General features: G+C 43.3%; 1 protein-coding gene across 4 annotated transcripts in view; it reads right to left on the reverse strand.

The window, feature by feature from the left end:
• Positions 1-17,980, reverse strand: part of RNLS (renalase, FAD dependent amine oxidase) — a 174,266-nt gene extending 156,286 nt beyond the window's left edge. For 2 of the 4 annotated variants that reach the window (XR_009763971.1, XM_061635399.1), the window contains exons 1-4: positions 17,714-17,975; positions 16,574-16,679; positions 12,157-12,299; positions 5,296-5,454 (exon numbers count right to left, since the gene is read on the reverse strand). Coding sequence is in view for 3 of the 4 variants with exons in the window: in XM_061635399.1 (XP_061491383.1) it covers positions 5,296-5,454; positions 12,157-12,299; positions 16,574-16,679; positions 17,714-17,834 (529 nt within the window). In the remaining variant the exon portion in view is untranslated. Of the gene's footprint in view, positions 1-5,295; positions 5,455-12,156; positions 12,300-16,573; positions 16,680-17,713 lie in introns of all 4 variants that reach the window. The other 2 variants (XM_061635398.1, XM_061635396.1) reach the window with 2 other exon arrangements.
• Between the last annotated feature and the right edge of the window lie 386 nt (positions 17,981-18,366).

Consider the following 18,366-nt stretch of genomic DNA (forward strand, 5'->3'; position numbering starts at 1 on the left):
TACAGAGTATAGTATTAAAAAAGAATTACACTATGAGATTTTGCTTTAGTATCCCAGATTCTTCAATCCTAACAACATTGTTCAAATAAGGTATGAGGTAGGTTTGCTCAGTTTCCAAAACAAATTCTGATAATAAGCACTGGGAGTCACACAGAGCTTGGGATATTTTCACAGTGATATAGATGAAGGAGAGGAAAAAATGGGGAGGAAGCCTTGAAAATGGGAAGGTAGTTTTATATAGAGTAAGGACATGAAAGCATTCACTCACAGTATAACACCAACATCCACTACTATTTGAAGAGGCTCAATTTCTCACCTCTCACTGACGTTTAACAGAGTATACCACCCCAAAATCTCTAAATGGTATGTGTGTGTGTGTGTGGGGGGGGTAAGAGTACTTTCCTCTTCAGTAAAAGAAAAGGTAGACAAGGCTGTGAACTTGAAGTTAGGGGCTGCATATGGAGGTGTCATTAATCCCCTACACCAGAGGTTCCCAAACTTTTTTCCCCACAGACCACTTGAAAATTGCTGAGAGTCTTGGGAGACCACTTAATGTTTTTCCTGCCCTGTGTAGCAATTGTGCTGTGCTAGGTCCTGTATGGTTTTTAATTGCATTTCTATTGTTTCTTTTATTTCTTATATTGTATTTTAATGTATTGCAATTCAGATTTCATACAATACAATACAATAAAAGAAGCAATAAAACACTGCAATACAATAAAAGAAGCAATAAAACACAATTGAAATTGAATATGAATATTTGATGTGGACATGCCGTGGACCACCTGAACAAAGCCCACGGGCCACAGTTTGGAAGCCTCTGCCCTATGCACTAAAATTAAGGAATGGACACATATTGAGGTTACCTTTGGTGAGACATTCATGCATTCCAGTTCAGGGAAGCCTTAACATCAAGACTGCGGAATGCTGGGGTGGAGGACAGTTACTGAAATGAAATATAATCCCCAGTCCTCTGACATTTGTTTGCAGTTCTGTAAAAAAAACTCCTTGGGCTTGTTTACACATGATTTTGCTCTCACGAGCATTTAAGCAGTAGCCTACATGTGTAAATGAGCTGCCACAGATCTATTACCACAGAAGGAGCTTTCATATTTTGATCACCTAGGTGTCACCTCAACCACAATGGTTTTCTAGAGTATCCTGAGCTGCAATTCATCAAGGGTGAGTATGGACACAGTTCAGCCCGTGTAATGGCTGATGGTGCAATCCAGTACACCAGGAAAGCCAAAGTGAGTGTCTTCCAGATGCTGCTGGAATAAAACTCCCATTGTCTCTGACCACTTGCCATTCTGGTTTAAGCTGATGGGAGTTGCAGTCCAGGAACATCTGCAGATCACAATGGCTAGCCCTGCCTTACACACCTGAGAGTAAATCCCATTGAAATGAGTGGTTGTTACTTCCAGGTTCCAAGTAGACATGTATAGGACTGCGCTATAAATGTGGTGCAAGATTCAAATCTTATGTTCTCTCCCCACACTGATGTTTGCTCTACCTTACCCCCTCCTGCCCAGCCCCCTCGTTTTCCTTATAAGATTAGAGATATCTTACGTTCCCGAACAAGAATCTTCACATTACTTTTCCCAATACATTTTTCCATTTTTAAATAAACTTTATAGAGCCAACAAATGCTTTATCATTACAGAAAACATCAATTTAGTGGCCAAAATTCAGCTTCAAATAATAGCTGACATTTATTCACAGCAATCTTAATCTATCTTAAATTTTTAAGGACATTCTGATTTTGCCATTTTCAAAGGCCACTAGAATGCTGCCATCCACTGTTTCTTTAAAATATTGCAGCTTAGCACAGAATTGCCTCATCTGCTGCCAGATTGGTTCCAGTGCAACATGTGAAATACTTCCAGGTTCATTAACTGCTAACCCTTCAAATGCCAAACTTTTTCCATACGTGGGAAATATAATGCAAGGAAATGCTAAACATAAAGCATTTAAAAATATTCTTTCTTTTGAAACTTAACTTTAGCAATTGAGTGTCATCGTGATAATTTAATTCAACAAACTTACTATGTTCACTGCTTTTAAATTTTAACTTGAAGGCTTTTCTTATTCTGAAACTGAATCTCTGGGAGTTTGTGTTTCTGAAATCTATTTTCTGCTCACTGGAAAGTTGCAATAGCTGTTGACTGAAAGCAATAAAAAAGTTTACTGACACATTCATTCTGAGAAAAATATCTCAATAGTAATATTTGCACATAGGTGAAGCTGGTAAAGGAAAATGTCAAGGAAAGTCAGTTCAAACTTAAAAATGAGAGAGCAGCTTAGGCATGAAAGCAACATGTAAAACAAAAATAAAAATAGGCGAGTAATGTTGAAATGCTAACACCCCAATTATAAGAGCCAGAAGCAACCACAGAAATCACTACATGTGTCTTGAGCATTTCTAGTTATGACACTATCATTTCCTTTATTATGAGACCTGGAAAACAGATCAAAATAACCAAATGTAGATGTGCTTTAAAAGGAATTATTATTTTTATTTTTATTATTTAATTCAATTTCTATACCGCCCATAGCAAGCTCTCTGGGCGGTGCACATCAAGTAGGGCGGTGCACATCAATGTATATTGATATCTTCTCTCTTAAAAGCACATTTACCTGAACATATCCTTCAATGATGTCAATAAAATTTACTTCCAAACAAGCATATGTATGCAGGTTAGGGTTGCCAGGTTCATGGCCTGAGACTGATCCTGTATCTTTAGGAGAAGAGAAAGTCAGCCAAGTGCAGGTGTTTTTGCAACACTGTCATGGGAAAAACCACAGTGTGGAATTCTCCCTTCCCCCTGCACAACTTTTAAAGATACAGAAGACCTCTTGGAGGCCAGGCCTGGCAAACAAGAGGTCTTCTGTATCTTTAAAAGTTGTGCAGGGGGAAGGGAGAATTCCTCCTTGTGGTTTTTCCCATTACAGTGTTGCAAGAACACCTGCACTTGGCTGACTTTCTCTTCTCCTAAAGATACAGGATCAGTCTCAGGCCATGAACCTGGCAACTCTAATGCAGCTATAGCAGCCCTCCAAAGTGAATTAAGCCTGCCAATTTCAGGAAAATAGGTTTTGTGCTGGGCATTTATATTTTGATTTTATTTTTTTTAAAAGAAACATCTATAACTTGTTTAAGTTTTGAAAGAATTTGATGAAATTTTAAGACTCAGTAGCCCCTCCTAAGCGGATGAATCCAGCCATATTTCAGGATCGTTACAATGGTTTTTCTGCAAGGACAGTTCATTTAATCTCCCCTAGTGTTTGGTGGACAACTGTTCTGAAAATACCATACATGTGAAAGGTGCACAAATTGCAGATAAATTTCTGGGATTTCCATGCTAGTTGCCTTTAAAATTGATTGGGAAGGGAGAACTAAAAGGGATTTGCTTTCTTCTCCCAAAGTCTAGAGAGTCTAGGCAAAACCTTGTTGTCTACAAGCTTGATCTGCCAGTCATAACAGAGCTCTCCCTCACACCACACTGTTTGTTCTGCCTTACCCCCTCCCCCCCATTTTCCTTATATGATAAGAGATATTAGTTGAGCATTTAGCAGACACTTGTCTGTAGTGGGGCGTCGTAGGATTTAATGGGGGGGGTTTGGCATCCAAGTGCATCCTGTTGTGGCTTAGGATTTCTCCAAAGTTGCTATCTGCCACTACTCTATACCAAAGTAAGATCACAAAACTACAATAGGATCACAGACATAGATGCAACTGTTCAGAATCTGGACTTTAAAATACTGCAAGACCTTAACTAGAGAATTTGCCACACTTCAGTAAAAACTCTCTGGATGGCTTACAATAAAGACAATAAACATATAAAACTTTTCCAAGACAGAACGAGCTCAAAGTAGGTCAGTTCAACCTGACCTTTAACACATATATTAAATTACATATAAACACATATAAATTAAATTAAAAACAGCACATGGCAACGTTCACAATGTCAGCATCAATTGGTAGACAGCCAGTATGGTGTAGTGGTGAAAGTGTTAGATTACATCCTGAAAGACCTGGCATCAGATGCTCAGTCAGCCACGAAGCTTAGTGGATGACCTTAAGCTCCTTTATCTGAGCCTCACCTTGCAGGGGGTTTGGGAGGACAAAATTGAAGGGGCGAGGAGGGAAGAGAACCGTGTATACAGCTTTAAGTTCCTCAGAAGAAATGCAGGATATAGAATCATAGCATAGTAGCGTTGGAAGAGGACTATAAGCCCATCAGGTCCAACCCCCAGTCAACACAGGAATCCAACTTAAAGCATACCCAACAGGTGGCTGTCCAGCTACCTCCTGAATGCCTCCACTGTTGGAGAGCCCACCACCTCCCTAGGGAATTGAATCCATTGTCATACTGCTTTAACAGTTAGGAAGGTTTTCCTGATGTTCAGCTGAAAGCTGATTTCCTGTAACTTGAGCCCTTTATTGTGCGTTCTGCACTCTGGGATGATCAAGAAGAGATCCCGGCCCTCCTCTGTGTGACAACCTTTCAAGTACTTGAACAGTGCTATCCTATCTCCCTTCAGTCTTCTCTTCTCAAGGCTAGACATGCCCAGTTCTTTCAGTCTCTCCTCATAGGGCTTTGTTTCCAGTCCCCTGATCCTCCTTGTTGTCCTCTTCTGAATCTGTTTCCCATTTGTCTGCATCCTTCTTAAAGTGCGGTGCGCAGAACTGATCACAATACTCAAGATGAGGCCTAACCAGTGTCGAACAGAGGGGAACTACTACTTCACACAATTTGGAAACTATACGTCTGTTAATGCAACCTAAAATAACATTTGCCTTTTTTGCAAACACATCATATTGTTGGCTCATATTCAGCTTGTGATCAACAACAATTCCAAGGAATTGAGCACTTCTACCTTTTCTTTGTCATCTGTTATCATTTTACCATCCTCACTGAGTAGCTGCACCACCATTTCTTTTCTCTGTCTTTTACTATGCTATGTATCTGAATATAACCTTTTTGTTGATTTTAGCATCTCTTGCTAACCTCAGCTCATTCTCAGCTTTAGCCTTCCTGATGCTATCCCTGCAATTCTGCGCTACCTGTCTGTACTCTTCCTTTGTGGTCTGGCCTTCCTTCCACTTCCTGTATGTGTCCTTTTTTGTTTTCGGGTAATCTCTAAGCTTTTGTGGAGCCACACTGGCTTCTTCTGCTGACTTCCACCTTTTTTACTTGTTGGAATTGTTTGCAGTTGTCTCTTCAGAATTTCCTTTATAGAATATAAATGTAGTAAGTAAATAAGTAAAACAAAACGAAATGATAACCTTACTGTTCACAATGTCCCCTTGAAGCTGAAGAATCTGTGGGACAGGCATTGTGAGAACAACAATGTCAAACTGGTCTGAGGAGCCTGTATTGATGCAGACCTCCCACTTCTTATCTTTGAGGCAGATATGTGTGACATGGTGGTTATAAAAGATATCAGCATCTGCATCAAAAGAAAGAGAGAACCTAACAGTTATTTGAACCAATTCATGAACAAACATCACACATGCTTTAGCCACATCAAGGCTGAATTACTGCAATGCACTTTACAGATGGATGCCTTTGAAGATCACCCAGCAATTTCATCTGCTGAAGAATGCAAGTAACACAAGTATTTTGACTGGAGCCAGTTATGCAGAACATGTGGCCCTACTTCTCCACCATCTGCATTGGCTTCTGGTCCATTTCAAGGCCCACATGCACTTAGATCCTCTAGGGCATCCTTCAGATGGTTTGGACCACAGCTCCCATCAGTTTGAGTCAGTATGACCATGCTTGCTAGGGCTGATGGGGAGTTGTAGTCTAAAACAACTGGAGAGCACCAAGTTGGTGAAGGCCACTGTAGGGAGGCCCTCCTTCAGATGCCTCTGCCATTTTAGATGAGATGGGTTGTGACGGGGAGAGGGGAAGTTGTGGAACCTCACTTATGGAATTCTCTCAATGCAGTCCCATGCATGTAGACTCAGAGGTAAGTCCCATTCAATAGGACTTCCTCTTGAGGGAGTACAGGATAGTGGCTGCAATACTTCACAAACTTACCTGGGATTTAAATCCCACTGAACCCAATGAAGTTTACTTCTGAGTAGATGCATATAGGATTGTACTGCAAATGTCTTTTCAGTGTCAGACAAAGACCTTTATATTTTCCAAGGCCTTTAAACTTGATGGAATATTTTATATAGCTGTTCTTTATTCTGCTCTTTTATTGATCACTGTTATGCTATGTATTTATTGTCATACCTTATTTTTTATGTGCATCACCGTGGAGATTAAAAGGGTGGTATAAAAATTCACTGAAGAAATAAAGAATAAAATTTAAAGTGCAGGCTATTACTTTCAAGCACAGCTGGTATAGCAGTGGGGAGGACAGCCTGGCTGGGAATCCAGAGTCTGTGAGTTCAAATCACCTCGTGTTTCCTGGGTGTAAAGGGCCAGCTAAAGATCACCCCCACAGTGAGTGGCTCAGGGGTTATGTGCCCTGCCACCTGTGCAGTCATGGGCAAGCTGCATAGTCCCAAGGAGCCCAGTTGTCCCCCAGATGGCAGTTGCGGACAAGGAAGGGGCTGGCTTGTGCAGCTGTGCCAAGCCGAGCAGGCTCTAGCCAGCTGAGGAGGACTAGCCTCAGAGGGAGGCAATGGTAAACCCCCTCTGAATATCACTTACCATGAAAACCCTATCCATAGGGTTGCCATGTGTCGGGATCGACTTGAAGGCAGTCCATTTCATTTCCCCCCCATTACTTTCAAAGCCCTGAAGATCCAGAATACTTAAAAGATCTGCCTCCTACCATATAAGCTTGCCCACTCTGATATGATCTGGAGAAGTCCCACTGCATTTTGCACCAACATCTGTGTGCTATGCCTAAGCCCTGGAACGCTGTATCCCAGAAGCAGGACAAGATGCTCCCCCATTCCGTGTACACAAACTGATTCGACTGGCAGTTGAATCTTACTTCAGCACTGGCAACAGGATAGTGTCCTCAAGTGCACCTGAAGGCAACAGGCTTGTTTAGGGGTGAATGACAGGCTTGTGGCACACATAGCTGATCTCCAACAGAAAAGAATGGCAGGGAGTTCAGGAGAAATGGGGGGGGGGCTTCCACAACTGCTCCCTACATCTGCCACCTGAAGCAATTGCCTCACTCTGTCTAATGGTAGGGCTGGCCCTACTAGAAGGTCTGTTTGGGCTCCTCCCTAGTGATACTCTGATCCAAACTGAAGACTTTTTTTTGTTCTGACAGACTTTTTGCCTATTGGTTATCTGTCTCTGTATGATGATAATGATGAATATGAAGAAGATGATGCCTGACTCCCTGCTATTTGATAAGCTGATGTTTTAAGAACTTAAGAGCTCTGCTGGATAAGACCACAGGCCTATTAAGTCCAGGATCCTGTTTCCCACATTGGTGAACCAGATGCCTGTAGGAAGCCCACAAGCAGGACATGAGGGCATGAGCATTCTCCTCACAACTGGTATTCAGAGGCGTACCACCTCTGATACTAGGATTAGTACACAGAGCATAAAGTTTGTCATTTGACTGTAGCAGACTTCTGCAAAACCTCCAATACTCTGAATAATTTGCATCCAAAGTTGGGAAATCAACCGAATTCTCCCTACGTGCTGCTTTCCTCCTAGCAACTGGTATTCAATCATCTGCTGTCTCTTGATTCTCTACTTGGAGTATATTGATACTATCAATTACTTTTCTGATTTATTTGTCTGATGCCTCAGGTGAGACAGAAGGCAGTTTAAATGTTTTAAATAGTATTTAAATAAATTAAATCATTATTTTAAATGTTTTAAATAATATAATAACCAATAAAACACCCAAGTGCATCTTATGTAGCATCCTTGCACTGATCACTCACCACCCAACCCATGCCTTGGATGCTTGCACCTCTTGATCTGGAGAAACTCGGCTTACCCTTAACCTCTCCATCCTAAACATGTCATGTGGAAGCAACTCCACTGGAACTAATGGACCTTATTTTCACATTTATCTCCTTCTCTACTAACATTCTGGAGAAACGTAAAAACATTCCTATTTACCAGAGAAGTCGATAGCTGAAAGTCCTGTCCCTGGCAACTCTGAAATTATCAGTTTGAGATTAGATGATAGTTTTTAGGATTTTTTAACTGTTTTTAGAAGGTTGCTTTTCATTGTCTTTCCTAAACATGTCATGTGGAAGCAACCTGTCCCTGGCAACTCTGAAATTATTAGTCTGAGACCAAATGATTGCTTTTAGGAGTTTTTAACTGTTTGTAGAAGGTTGTTTTTAATTGTTTTTAGAAGGCTGTTTTTAGAATACAGTTTTTAAATTGTTTTGTTTTAGTATCAACATGTTTGCCACCTTGGGCTCCTTTGGACAAAGGTGTGGGATACAAATCTAATAAATAATTATAATTATAAGCTGGTAACCTCGAGACTGGATTATTGGAACATGGGGCTACCTGTGGGCCTGGTCTGGAAGCTCCAGCTAGTATGGAATGCAGCAGCTAGGCTTCTGATAGGGGCAGATAACTGAGAGCATGTGGTACCTTTGGTAAAACATTTGCGCTGGCTGCCCATATGTTACAAGGCAAGGTTCAAGGTTCTTGAATTAACATACAAAATGCCCCAAACAACTTGGGTTCAGGATACTCAAAGGACTGCCTAAGCCCTTATGTCCCAGCTTGATCACTGAAATTATCCGGAGGAGCACTGCTGGTTGTGCCCTGTGTGACAGAAGCTTGACTGGCCTCCACTAGAAGTCAAGAATTTAGTGTCGCCAAGCCGATGCCATGGAACACTCTTCCAGCAGAGATTCCATGCTTGATCTTCAGGCGCCTCTTCAATACCATTTTATGGAGACAGGCCTATGTAACTGTTTAAATTTTTATGTTGATTTTTACTGATTTATGGTGTTTTATATTTTATTGTGTATGTTGTTGTACACCACGTTATTTTGTATGAATTGGCGGTATATACGTGCTTTTATAAATAAATGAAATAAATGCTGTAGTTCCTTTAGCACCTGAAAATAAATCAGTTAAAGATGTCAGTTAAAGATGATCTTAATCCAATCTTAAATAAAAAAATGGGCCTGTTCTTCTCTGCTCTATAACAAGAGACAGAAAGAAAAAATCCATCTGCCAACATTTATTTATTTATTTATTGCATTTCTATACCACCCCATAGCTGAAGCTCTTTGGACAGTTTACAACAATTAAAAACATTAAAAACAAGTATACAAATTTAAACCATTAAAACCCATAAAAACCGATAAGCAAGTTAAAAACACATGTTATTCAAATGCTGTTAAAATGCATGGGAGAAGAGGAAAGTCTTGACCTGGCACCGACAAGATAACAGGGTTGGCGCCAGGCGCACCTTGTCAAGGTAATAATTCCATAATTTGGGGGCCACCACTGAGAAGGCCCTCTCCCTCGTTGCCATCCTCCGAGCCTCCATCGGGGTAGGCACCCGGAGGAGGACCTTTGATGTTGAGTGTAGTGTACAGGTAGGTTTGTGTTGGGAGAGGCGTTCCATCTGGTATTGTGGTCCCAAGCCATGCAAGGCTTTATATTTTTTTTCTTTTCTCCCCTTTGACCTCACTTGCTGGAATGTCTTTCTGACTGCCCTGCATCACCAGCAAAGACAAGGCATATAATCACTTTAAGCGGTTTTCTTCTCTAAACACGCAGTACCGAACACAGAGTGTGGGCTATGAGAGTAAAAAAGTAAGTCTGGGACACTGAAACAAGTCATGGTAGCACAGGATAGGTATAGTAGTGGGAAATTAATTAACAGTAAAGGACAAGATGGAAAGAATTAAGGGCTAACTTTCAGGTAGATGCAACCCAACTTGAATGAAGAGGATCAACTGCTCTTCATTCATTCTCAGCATCTTGTTGGTTAATGCCAGGCCAGCAATAAGGAAAACAGCCATCCTCCAAGATGGAGGAGGGAAGCAACCTGGCATTTATAACTGACACCTGGGTGGATGAGATGGTCTTGGTTCACCTGACTTCTGCTTGGGGTGGAAGTGAGGGAGATAGAGTAGCACATCCCCAATGGCTTTTAAAATGTGCTGCAAGGCTTCCTTATTCAAAAGGCACTTGGGAGGAGAGATCAGTTCAGCTGGATACTTAATTGCTGCTCTTGCAGATGTTTTCCTTGTTTGCCATTTCATTTTATTAATAGTGGATGTTGTCATTTTAATTATGACTGAAGAACCTATCAGTTTCTCCAAAGCTGTTTTATCAAAGTAACCAGGTTGGAAGCCCAAATGAAAAAAAGCAGGAAGGACGTCTCATCCAGACATACCAGAAGTTGCTTTGCCACTGTGCATTCAATAATTTGCTGACTCAAGCATAGGATGAGAAGAGAGATAAATATTTTAACTACATAAATAAAGTAGAGCATAGGCAGGGCCAAATGCAGTAACTGTATTTCTGTTCATTAATGTGGGTGTTCGTGTGAGAGAAGCATGCATTTCTAAAAACAAAAATAGATTATAACACTTTCCCCTATAAGATGTCCCTTGTCAAACCTGATTTTATAAATATGCCTGTAATGCTGGCCTGGGAGTAAATTCCACTGGACTTAATGAAACTTACTTCTGAGTAAATATGCACAGAATTGCACTGGAAGTTTCACTTTCAAATGTGGGACATGTTTCTACAAAAGCATATTTAGGAGCAGCATTGTTCCAAAGTTTCTGCTAGCCACTGCATCAAGCCACAGGTATTTTTAATGGATAGCAGTTATTCCCAGAGCAAAGTCAATATTTATTTATTTATTATTTGATTTATATCCTGCCCTTCCTCCCAGCAGGAGCCTAGGGCGGCAAACAAAAGCACATTAAAACAAGACAACATTAAAAACATTTTTTAAAAAGCATTGAAGACATCTTTAAAAAGTTTAAAAACATTTAAAAAAAAAAGTTTAAAAACATATTAAAAAGCAATTTCAACACAGAACCAGACTGGGCTAAGGTCTCAACTTAAAAAGCTTGTTGAAAGAGGAAGGTCTTCAACAGGCGCCAAAAAGATAACAGAGATGATGCCTGTCTAATATTTAAGGGTAGGGAGTTCCACAGGGTAGGTGCCGCCACACTAAAGGTCCATTACCTATGTTGTGCAGAACGGACCTCCTGATAAGATGGTATCTGCAGGAGCCCCTCACCTGCAAAGTGCAGTGATTGACTGGGATAAGACAGTCTTTCAGGTATACTGGTCCCAAGCTGTATAGGACTTTGTACACCAAAACTAGAACCTTGAACTCAGCCCGGTAGTAAATGGGCAGCCAGTGCAATTCTTTCAGCAGCGGGGTGACATGTTGGCAATACCCTGCTCCAGTGAGCAGTCTCGCTGCCACATTTTGCACCAGCTGCAGCTTCCAGACCAACCTCAACAGCAGCCCCACATACAGCGCATTACAGTAATCCAGCCTGGAGGTTACCAGTGCATGGACAACAATAGTGAAGCTATCCCGGTCCAGAAACAGCTGCAGCTGTCTTACCAGCCAAAACGGGTAAAAGGCGCTCCTAGCCACTGAGGTCACCTGGGCCTCTAGCAACAAAAATGGATCCAGGAGCATCCCCAGACTACAGACCTGCTCTTTTAGAGGCAGTACGACCCCATCCAAAGCAGGCAACTCACCAATTACCTGAACTTGGGAACCACCAACCCACAGCTCCTCCGTCTTGCTAGGATTCAGAGTCAGTTTATTGGCCCTCATCCAGCCCACCACCAAGTCCAGGCACTGGTCCAGGGCTTGCACGGCCTCTCCCGATTCAGATGTTACAGAGAAATAGAGCTGGGTATCGTCAGCATACTGCTGACACCTCTCCCCAAACCTCCTGATGACTGCTCCCAAGGGCTTCATATAGGTGTTAAACAGCATGGTGGGCAAGATGGTACCCTGCAGCACCCCACAGCACAACTGCCAGAGGACCGAAAGACAATCACCCAATGCTATTCTTTGAAAATGACCCTGGAGATAGGATCTGAACTACTGTAAAACAGTGCCTCTGATACCCATCTCACCAAGTCGGCCCAGAAGGATACCATGGTCAATGGTATCAAAAGCCGCCGAGAGATCGAATAAGACCAACAGGGTCTCAGTAAAAACATCTTGCACAAATTTGCCTAAAAATTTTACCTGACTCCTTCAAATAGTGCTTGGTAATTGATGAAATTCCCTTTGGTGTTACAAAATTCTCCATTCCTTCCTTCATTTCTATTCCTTCTACAGGGGCAGTCAAAGGCCTCAGCACTCCATGAGTCAACAGATCTTCATAAAAGCTACAACAAACAAAAACATAAACATATAATTAACACATTATCTAGACGTCTATGTCCCAAAACAATATTTTGACACTTTTGTTTGAAACATCTAACTCAAGGAGTAATCAAGTCCATAATCATTAAAATTAACAGGAAAATATCTATATGCCTAGCATCAGAATGGACCTTAACATTCACCAGATGGGCACTGCTATTTAAGGTAAATTGAAGGAGTGATATCATAGTCCAAGTTTTAAGCTTTGGTTGGCCAGACTCATATGTGCTAGAGGGAAGATGGATCAGCAATTACTCTACCATGTGAAAAAGGACAGGGGTAGCTAACCTGTATCCCTCAAGTTGCTAAGGGCGCATGTAATCCAGCATCTTGCTCTCACAATTGTCAACCAGATACTGATCGGAAGTTTGCAAGCAGGACATGAGTGCAACAGCACTCTCGTTTACAATTCCCAGCAACTGGTATTCAGAGATATCATGCCTTCAACAGTGGAGGTAAAACTCCAACTCCCATCAGCCCCAATATCAGGAAGGCCACATGTTAGCCACTCCTGATGTCAGCCCCTCCGGATGTTGTTGGCCTGCAAGTACCATCATCCCCGACCCTGACCACTGGCCATGCTGCCTGTGCCTGATGGGGGTTGGAATCCAACAATATCTGAATGGTCAAAGGTTCCCCATCCCTGCATTACATTATTCTGATTTTGTACTCCTCATAGACAGGGATATATATGTGCATAGAGTGTAGTAACAGATGGAGAATTCAGCTTCCTCAAAAAGACCTGAAAGTGTGTGAACACTGGCTGCTGAAACCTGAGAAGCCAGAAGGCTAGGAAGCTTCTGTAATGCAGTACATGAGAACACACTTTGCATGGAAAAGGTCCTTGGTTCAATCCTAGGCACAGCTGGGAAACACCCGCCTCAAAACCCTGGAGAGCTGCTGCTGGAGGACAATGCTGAAACAGATGGTCTCACACAGTATAAGGCAGCCTCAAGTATTGTGCTTAGGAACTGCTAGGGTTGCCAGGTTCAGGGCCTGAGACTGATCCTGTATCTTTAGGAGAAGAGAAAGTAAGTGCAGGTGTTCTTGCAACAGTGTAATGGGAAAAATCATAGAGTGGAATTCTCCCTTCCCCCTGCACAACTTTCATGAACCAAATACCAAACCGGTTTCAGACCTGAGGAATTCACTATTGTAAGATGTAGTAGTGGCTCCTTGGTTACATGGCTTTAAAAAGAGTTTAGACAAATTCACAGGGAAAAGGTCTATCAACAGCTACTAGCTTTCCACGTACAGAGAAACATAGCTGCCCACAACCTCGCAAGGGGGACTAAAGGCACACACTCTGCTGTGCCACAGCCTTGATCCCAATCAAATACAGTTGTTTTATTAAAGAAAGTTACACTGGAAGCTGCGAATATGGAGCTCTGATGTAACTAACAGGTTTGGTCTAAAATCGTCTTGTGCCATCATTTTAAGTTTCCCACAATGCCCTGAAGCACCTGGTACAGCACTGTTCCTGGCCACTGTAGGAAATTTAAAATGGTGATCACACACCACTGATTGGAGGGCACTGTCACTAGGGGCTCATCCAAACGGAGCGGGATAATCCACGTTTTCCATATCCGGTTCATCATCTGACAGTCCTCACTTTGCCTGTTTGTCCGCTCTTTCCCAATAAAAAAACCCGAATTTTTTTGGGCCCACACACGCAGCGAGAGGACCCATACTACTTCTTGCTTTTTCCCAGCTCCACCCATAACACTCCCCCCTATCAGCCAATTGGTCTGCAAAAATATGGCATATGCTCCTCTCCCCCTTTGCAACAAAGCACAAGGCACATGCGCTTGAACATACGAGCGCGAAAGTTTGAATTTCCTGATGGTTTGGTAGTAGTGGCTGTAATGGAGTTCCTTGTCACTCATCACTCTGGAGCAGCGCCGGCCGGTGGGGTGTGTGTGTCTCCAGGTGCCCCTGACCATCCAGGGAGATTGTGGGCAGTGCAAGGGATCAGCGTTTGTAATCGCTGGGTGAATCCCCCCGTAAACCTTGGGCTCATTCACTGCAGGGTTCAGCCCCGGACCGTTATGAGGCTCAGCAGCAGGAATGCTGCCCCTGAGGGAAGCAAACAGCCCCCCCAAGGGGGGGCGCTCTTGGCTCAGGCAGGGAATGAGGGCAAACAGCCCCGCGTGCTGCTGTGTCAATCTGTGCTGAAGCGACCAGCACAAGCTTTGCAGTGTTCCCTCTGATAAAAGAAACATGCAAACCATTTATATGCCTATAATTCCTGTATTTTTGTTTGTCTGTATTTGCGATATTTCGCAAAACCGACTGTATGCTTTTCTACCTTTAAGGTTTCTGGAGATACATGTGATTGCAATTCCACTTATTTCTCCAGAACAGCAAATAACGATGTGTCATGTCTAGGAAGGTAGACCACCAGTCTCTATGTTTGCGGGTAGCTGAGATGCTCTAGCAAACCACTTATATGCCAATAATTCCTGTGGGTTTTTTGCTTGTATTTGCGATATTTCGCAAAAGCGACTGTATGCTTTTCAGCTCAGCTGGGCTATGGAGAACCTGCAGGCTGTGGTTGAAATTGATAAGACTCAAAGAGAGTAGCCTTGCAGGCAGGAAAGCGAAATTGACTAAGGGTGCTTGAGTGTCTGTAATCCAAGAGGAAAGCCTCTATTTCTCTTCTCCTCCCCTCTCCCTCGACTCTGGATGCCTGGTAGCAAAGACCGATACGTTCAAGAAAGGCACTTGATGCAGGCGGGGGGGGGGGGTGAGGGGTGGGAGGTGGAGGTTAGGCAAAGATAAATATTTTCTCCCTTGAAAAAATTTACAAACAACCACAACTGCAGATCTCACCTTGAGCAGCTGCCCAGTTTGCAGGCTGGCTAAAAATTAACCGCTGTTGCTGCTTCTGCACAAATGCGCTTTTTTGCATCTGCGCAGTAGAAGTTGCAGGGGGGCCCCCAACACCACACCATTGCTCTGATAGGTTCCTTTTTCCCAGGCTTTCCCCAGACATTTGGGCACATGCGCAACAGTGGAAATACGTGATTGGCTGAGACTGAGGGAAGGGATATGGGGAACCGCCCAAGAACCGCCCATCAAACACCCACAGCTGTAAAGTCCGCGGTATTGCATCTGAGCGCCTGAAGGTACAGCGGATGATTCCCGGTTTAAAAAAGCAAATCGCATGATTTGCGGTATTGCAGGAGCGGATTTAACCGTGCGAAAATGCACAAAAGCACAAGGCGTCATATGGACGACCAAAAAATAATGAAAACACAAAGCGATCATGTCACACATTGTACAGTCATCTGGATGAGCCCTAGGTAAGCCTAAAGAAGGAGTGCATGGAAGGCATATATTCCAAGGGTTGCCCTGGACTCCTTTGGAGGAAGGGCAGGATATACATAAAATAAAATAAAAACTGTAGCCAGTCAAGAGGGAAGGACCCTCTTCAACATATTCTACTTGTGAACTTCTAGAGGCATTGGACTGACATAGGATTGCCAATTGTCAGGCAAAAAATAGCCTGCCATGATCTTGTGCCTTTCACAGTCCTTTTATGTGCCAGAAATTAACAGGTGAAGGTTTTTGTAGAACAGAAGTGGGTACTGTTTACTAGCTAAAACTGACAGCTGCTAATGTTACATTAACTGATGCTAAAAGCATAGGTACACTAAGTGGTTGAGAACTTGGCAATCCTAAAATACCTGCTCTTGAAAACAGAATTCTAAACTTTGTGGAATAAAATCTGAGCCTTCAAGGTAATTCTTGTGTTAACTGAGATTTGTAATTGCTCTTCTATATAAGAACTTGCAACATTTTTTTTACCAAAGCCTAAGTGAGCCACTTAGGATGCTCAGGATGTGCCAGCACAATCACACATGGGCACCACTGTTTAACAAATGATGAAACACAACTATGACTTACAAGAACATACAAAACTAAAGGAAGCACTCAAGCAGCAAAAAAGCTGAAGAAAACGGAATGCAAGAATAGAGAGAATGCACAGAGGTTCTATTTCAGAGTTTCAGTAAGATATATACAGAACTAAGTTAATTAGAATGGCTCTTGCCTTCTTGAAAGTCACTTTTCCAAATTTCTTTTACATTTCACTCATTAGCCTGTAGATTTAAAAGTCAGCAATAACCACTGGCTACTATGATAACAGTATCGACGGGTCTCATTCATGGCATATCACCCCCACCCCCCAAAAAAAACATCCCCCAACCCGTTGTCATTTATTTCGCACGCTCACCCTCGATGCTTTTGGGCATATTCGGGCATCCGCGTGACGTACTGGGCTCCTAGATCTGCTATACAGTTCGGATCGTGATCGCTGCTGCTTGTAGCCATTCTTCCCCCTTAAAAATCACGTGCATGGAGACAAGAAGTTTTTTAAAGCACAGCCGCGTGTATCCAATCAGCGTCCTCGGTTGGGCAAACTAAGCCAGCGGCGCCTAGTAACTGAGAAGCGGTCGGTCAAGTCATTTGGAGCAGGGTGCGATGGTTTGTCGCCTAGCCCTTGACAGCACAATCCTATGCATGTCTATTCGGAAGAGCTCAGTGGAACTTACTCCCAGATAACAGTATATTGAATTGCTACCTAAAGCTGTCGGTTTAGGGATCTGGCTCCAAGGCTCCAACCCAAAGCTAGCCTCCTTTGGAAGATTTCATTGCGTAGATTGGGGGAAGGGCAGACTTCAGGTCTGCGGGATCTCTTTTTTTTTTTACATCTCCAAGATCCACCAGGTGGAGCCAGGTACATAACGCATGCACTTGGATTTATTTATTGCCAGAATTTCTATAAGCCTATAAATACCTAAGTGATGTATAATTTTTTTTAAAGCCTTAAACTGCTGCTGTGCGGAGCTCACAGTTCTTCCAGGCAAACATCAATGCTTGGTTACCTCAGACTTTCCTTCCTTTCAGCAGTCTAAGACTCTGTTTGTGGCATTTTGTTATGCAATTAGGAGTCTCAAATCCTTGCCGCTCCACTGCAGTCAATAGATCCCGATCGATCTTTTGCCCACCCTTGAGCAGATGACTGCACGTTGACTCAGAAATAAGTCCCGCACAGTTCATCGTATAAGCCTTTTTACAAACTCGTGCGCTGTTCTAAACACATTTACCGAGGAGGAAGTCTCATTCAGCTTACTTCTGAACAGACGAGTTTAGGATCGCGTTCCAGAATGGCCAAAGACTGAAATCCTATGCACAATTACTTGGGAGTAAATCGCATCTGAGTAAACGTGCACAGGATTAGCAGGACACTCTCTGCAGATTGTGTATGTGGGGGGGAAGTGCGCTTATTCCGGAGCCTCCTGTCAGTCTTCCTCGATACCGCAGCCTGCCCTTACCCGACAGGATCTGCGGCCGAACACGAGGAAAAACCCACCTGCGCCCCGCGCCTTGTCCCACAACACGATGCGCAGGAGGCGGTGGGGAAGTTCCCTGTGCAAAAGCGCCGCGCACAGGCTGCCCGTCAGGCCGGCGCCCACGATTAGAACCCGCACCATGGTCGGAGCAGCGAGCGAACGGAGTCGGGTGCACAAGCTCCTCCCCCTCTTCCGGGGCCTTGCGCAACCGGTAGGCGTCGCCCGGCGGGACTGCCTAGCTGGGATCCTCCAGTAGGGGGAGATCACACCACAAGCGACTCCTCGGCGGCGGGTTGTGTATTGTTCCGGGCCTCGGTGCCAGTGCGAGTAGAGGTGCTGCAAAGGAGCCTTTTTTTTCCGGAGCAGGCGGACAAAGAGATAGGAAAAGGGCCGAGTCAAGCAGCGCTAAAGGTCTGATAGGAGCAGTGGCGGCCAAAGTTCTGGGTCTCAGGACTATTCACACCTTACTCTGTAGGAGGGTACAAGCCTCTTGTACCTGGGTTCAGCTGCTCTTGAGAAAGAGTCTACATGTGGTGATTTGAAAAATCATGTATGGGTACTCTGAAGAAACAGGTCTTTTGTCCACATGTTGACTCTCTCTGAAGTTGATCCTGAGCAATTAGTTTTCCTCCCGCGGTAGAGCCTGAGGCTTTGATCTAGCAGCAGCAGCAGC

This window comes from Rhineura floridana, chromosome 7 (genome assembly GCF_030035675.1).
Source record: "Rhineura floridana isolate rRhiFlo1 chromosome 7, rRhiFlo1.hap2, whole genome shotgun sequence".
In the NCBI taxonomy this organism is placed as follows: Eukaryota; Metazoa; Chordata; class Lepidosauria; order Squamata; family Rhineuridae; genus Rhineura; species Rhineura floridana.